General features: G+C 39.7%; 1 protein-coding gene across 1 annotated transcript; it reads left to right on the top strand.

Annotated features, from left to right (window-relative positions):
* The first annotated feature begins 272 nt into the window (after positions 1-272).
* On the top strand, positions 273-3,067 carry LOC110522239 (cbp/p300-interacting transactivator 2). The gene is made up of 2 exons (XM_021600464.2): positions 273-433; positions 775-3,067. Exon 2 carries the CDS (start codon positions 783-785, stop codon positions 1,485-1,487), a length of 705 nt encoding a protein of 234 aa, XP_021456139.1. The 5' UTR covers positions 273-433; positions 775-782; the 3' UTR covers positions 1,488-3,067.
* Positions 3,068-5,247: the final 2,180 nt, after the last annotated feature.

The raw sequence follows: 5,247 nt of genomic DNA, 5'->3' as shown, positions 1-5,247 counted from the left end.
ATGCGCAAAAGTGAGGGACAGCTTCTATGCATGTTGATCTTTCCAAAGCTGTGAAATGTGAATCCACGGTTTGCCACTCTTGCCTTGAACAGAAATAGCTGCAATGAGGTAATGTGTGCCTCGGTGTTGCTGCTGTGAACGCGGGAGACGTTTTGTGCGAAGACTCTCCTCCACGTTTTGCGCGATCCTGAATCCAGACTTTTGTCTCGTCAGAGTCAAGATTCGGTTGCTCCGCCCCTGACTGCTTGTATATCAGCACTGGATGAGAGCGGTTGAAACAGTTTTGTATTTTTTTGAGCTGAGTTTGAAAGTACACCATCTTGATTTCCAGAATGCACACCATTCACTGAGTTGTGATTGCAAAAACTGGACTGATACAGTCACTCGCCTTGTGCTGACAGCGGAGCCATATCAAAGGGATCCCGTCAAAGAGGTAAATGACGAGTTTTGTGTTTGGAGTAGTGGAGTGAGCTGCGGAAATTGATTCACTGAAAAAGGAAAGTAATTACAATGTCACGGAGACATTTGAAACAACCTTGCAGCTCTGTTTATTGTGACTCAGTCTGCAGTTACATTGTATACATACATAGTGTCTAAGATTAATGTTTTGCATGGGATTTGTTTCTAAGTAGTTTTAATATAATAATTTGGAGGCTTTAACTGCAAAACTATTTACTGGGTGATAATCATTTTCACTGCGCGTAAATTGTTGGATAGCCTGTTTTTCTTATCCAGTCGATGCAAATTAAATGTTTGTATTTTAATTTGTGACAGCTTGGGGAATGGTAGACCGCATGATGGCAATGAACCATGGACGATTCCCTGAAGCTGTGAATGGTCTCCACCATCACCACCCAGCGCGCAGAATGGGCATGGGGCAGTTCTCGAACCCACTACACCATCAGCAACAACAGCAGCAGCATGGCTACACTACTGGTATAATGGGAGATAATTTGCACTACGGAGGGGGCAATGTAACAGCTAACCACGGAATTCGGCATTCTGTGGGGAATGTAAACGCTGGACACCCAAACGGCAACATGCCTCCCGGAGCGCGCTACAGCTCTCAATTTGTGGGACCTGCCGCCGCCGTCCCCACTCAAGGACAGCTCGCGGCAAGTATGCAGTTACAAAAGCTCAACACGCAGTACTACAGCCACCATACTCACCCCTCTCACCATCATTATATGCATGATTTGCATCCTGCGAATCATCAACTTAACGGGACGGGACAACAGTTCAGAGACAGCAACGCGAAACACAGCACGTCCAGTTTGCCTCAACAAGCGCATCATGTGCCTGCAGCAATACTGCCCCCCAACGTCATTGACACGGATTTTATTGATGAGGAGGTCTTGATGTCTCTGGTCATTGAGATGGGGCTGGACCGAATAAAGGAGCTACCTGAGCTGTGGTTAGGACAGAACGAGTTTGATTTCATGACAGACTTTGTATGTAAGCAACAGCCAAGCCGAGTGAGTTGTTAAATCTCACTAAGTGGACTTATACAGTCATCTACTCAAACATACTTTAAAGCATTCCTTGTTGTCCCCTAAACTCGAACATTGAGAGAGAAGATCTGCAATATACCAATGGAGAACCATTCAAACGTACTATACCAGATGATATATTCCTCAAATATTTTGGGGTAATAGACTTATACTGCAGATATAATGGACATGAGTTTGTTTGATGTAGGAATGCACTACAATCTCAATTGAATCTTTGTCAGAAAGGCAAATCTTTACATCCATGCTATGCATCATTACTTCAAGCTAGAATCCTTAGTTGATACATCAATTTTTGGAGAAATTAACTAAGAAATGTTATATATATATATATATATATATATACCCATTGATTCTTGAAGAATATAACTTAGAAATGCCTCATGAGCTTAGTTCAACTGTGATACCCCATCACCCAAAGGAAAAATATAAGCCCTTTTTTGTTAGCAATGTTAATATAAACAAACACTGTATAGCCTCAACATGGTTAACTATCATTTTGATATAATGTGTGGTCAGTCCTTGCACCAATAGCTATGTCTATGAATTTCAGAGTGGTTATTTTGGCCCATTCCTCAGCTTTTAAAAAAAAAAAAAAACAGTGGGGATGCCCACTTTGTTATTGTTTCAATTAAGGATTCTAGCTTTAGTTGGACAACAGAACATGTGAAATCAAGAAAACCTTTTAGATGAGTAGAGTGTGTCTGCTTATTTGAATAGGCCTAGTTCTGGAGGAAAATAGAGCCGTACAATAGCGTGCTTGGTATATTTATTTTCCTGCCTCGTTCAAACATTTTGGATGACAGAAAATGTTGAATAATTATGAATTGCAAATGAACCATATTCAAAATGCTCGAAGTGGTTAAGAAACATGCTTGTAGACAAGTACTGTGTAATTGTTCCCTACAATACTATACTGTACAATGTTGTGGCCATATACTTACCAGATATCTGTGCTTTAAAATGATTTGTCTATCATGGAGGAAAACTGAAACTTGTGCTTGTTTTTTTTTTATTTCCTCATCTGCTGCAAATGTATTTTTAACATTGCTTGTATCACAGCCAGGATGCACTGTGAGTTAACATGGTTTTCTTTGATATTGTAAAGGTTAATGGTAGGAATGGAAATGTCTTTACAGAGATGTGGATCCTTCAATAACAGAGGGGGTGATGTGTGGGTATTTTCCACATGCTTAAATGGGAACAATGTCTGTTTAGAAAGAGAGAAAAAAAAATGAGTCTTTGGAAAAGGGATACTCCTTCGCTTAAATATCCAACCCCTCCCCCCTGCTCTTTCATGTGTGGACAATAAACAGTGTGGAATGTTGTCAAGGTAAAGAGTATAATTTCACAGGACGTCTTGTTTCTCATCAGTCCTCAGAATTGACACCACTGTGCTTATTTAGTGTATGCGATGCAAGGCAATACTACTGTGTTGAAGCTTTCCAGGAAAGTTTGACAGTATTTTTGTACATTTTTTTTTTTTTTTTAGAAGAAGAAGAAAATTGTTAATTTATTCTATTTTAATTTGCAAACATGAATAAAGCAGCTGAAGTGCATTACTGTAGTGATCATGGTGTCATTGTGGGTGTTGGCATCCGTTCCATGTGTTTTCAATTTGTGGGGTTTGTTGTTGGACACTTTTGCCACTTTTGCACAGTTGCAGGCCAAAGAATGAGGGCAATTCCACCGTAACAGACTGATGCTGAGACTCCGATTTTTCTTTTCACTTTTAAAATGTATGTCAAAACAAAAACCAATGATAGCAACCTTAACCATGCCAATGTTCAGCAGCTTCATATGCTGAGCTCTTTCTCGCCGTCTGATGAGACCTTGAACCGTTTCTCAGCGAAGGAAGTTATAATAGTGAGGATTCACTCCTAATTTATGTATCTGTTACAGGGACTAAATGTGAAGCGAATTTTAAACACATCTTAAATCAAAACTTGAGACTAATGAAAAGTATGGAAGATGAGTCCCGTGTGAGATTTTCACTGAATATTAAGGTATTAAGGTATTATTCATTCATCCCAGAGGCATACTACCCTGTATTGTCCTTGAATTTCTTATTTTTTTAAATCTCTGATTCAGTCATCCCTTTTATATGGGAAAAGGGATTAGATTCTCAGAAAAAGAGACACTTTAAAAGAAGCTTGAAATGTTAGCAAGAAAACGTTCAGAAGACTTGAAGGGTTATCAGTAAATTGCAATGAATCCTGAAATTGGTGTCTTTGACTATAGAAAACCAAATTGACACAACAATACAGTAGCTTAGCAATAGAGACACTTGTCTTTGTGAAGTGTGCTGTGCAAACCCTTGAAAATATTAATTTCACTCAGACAAAATGATAGGCTCTCTTGGCTCCCAAAGAAATAAAATATACAGTGAATGACAGAGAAGGACATTAAAAATAGTATTTCCATAAACATTAAATATTTACTTTAATATACCTCGGCTTCAGCCCGATCATAGACACAGAACTGTCTTAGGGACAGTTGGCAGGGACGTTTAACAGTGACGAGGAGTATCCTTGTGCCAAAAAACATAGATGCTGCTCTGCTGGTCAGTCTGTGTGCCATTAACACCTTGTCAAGTGTGCAAACAAACCCTGATTTGTATGTTTACAGTGTCTAGAAGAAGGAATAAAATTATCTGTCCTTAAAAAAGGCTAAATGCTTTCAGTGATTAATTTTGCTTACAGGTGTGCATGGATTTTCGTTGAAGACTTGATCCGAACCATTCAAAGATACTTTACAACAGACAAACCATGGCTTTCACTATCAACCCCCAATTTACAGCGGCTGAAACGGAGACAGCACCCCATCCCCCACACCCAATCTATGATTGGCCACCTCAGTCACGTCCTGAATTACTAGATTTAGGATTTTAATCCCAGTCCAGCAGTGGGATTCAACATATTCTCCTGCTCAATCCACACCAATCAGATATGTTTAGCCAGTCATTTAATTTTGACCATATAGAGGGTTTGGGGTCAGTAGCTACATACAATTAATTTTAAATAAACAGTTCAGTGTTGACCTATGAAATAGATGGGGCAGAGGAAAAGCTTCCACATGAAATCCATGAAGTTAAATAATTAACATTTATGACTTGGCAAGAAGTTGAAGTAGTACTGCAGCTGGTGGTAAATCAGGGAGCCAGCGCAGTAACAAAATGCACTCTGGAGCAGTTAAATGCTCATCATAGCGAGTCATTCAATAAAGTTTTAATTAAAAAGAGGTCATTTAAATGGCCAAGTGCCATTTTGGCTGCCTCCTGTAAGTTTTGATAGCTAACATTCACATATTCCATGGAATGAAATGTGTATAGATTTTATGAGTCCTACAAACAGCTCTATAAAAAACTTCAACATAACATGATGAGACATTACCATTTTTACAGCTGTCACAACACAACATGAGCTTTAACTAGGGCCAGGGGGTTATCCTGGCCACATGACATGACCAGAAAAAAACTGGGCGCTACTTATAAGCTATCCAGGGTCCAGAGTATTTCGTAGTCATGTGATATGGTCAGGAAAAACTCTGTGCCCTAAACAAGAGGTATAATAATCAGACAATCTAAACGTGTACTGTAAACCTACACCAAACATTTATTTAAAAACAGCCCCTGGAGATTCCAGAAAGGACAGTCAAGGGTGGTCCTCGGCGCTGCCCTCCTGGAAAGCCTGATCAGAAAGGCTATTATTGTACCCCCCCACCCCTCGATGGGCCGACA

This window comes from Oncorhynchus mykiss, chromosome 4 (genome assembly GCF_013265735.2).
Source record: "Oncorhynchus mykiss isolate Arlee chromosome 4, USDA_OmykA_1.1, whole genome shotgun sequence".
Lineage (NCBI taxonomy): Eukaryota > Metazoa > Chordata > Actinopteri > Salmoniformes > Salmonidae > Oncorhynchus > Oncorhynchus mykiss.
This window is presented reverse-complemented; position numbering and strand designations above follow the sequence as displayed.

Excerpts from the sequence above, each read along its gene's own strand:
- LOC110522239 (XM_021600464.2), top strand. The coding sequence starts at position 783 with ATGGTAGACCGCATGATGGCAATGAACCATGGACGATTCCCTGAAGCT.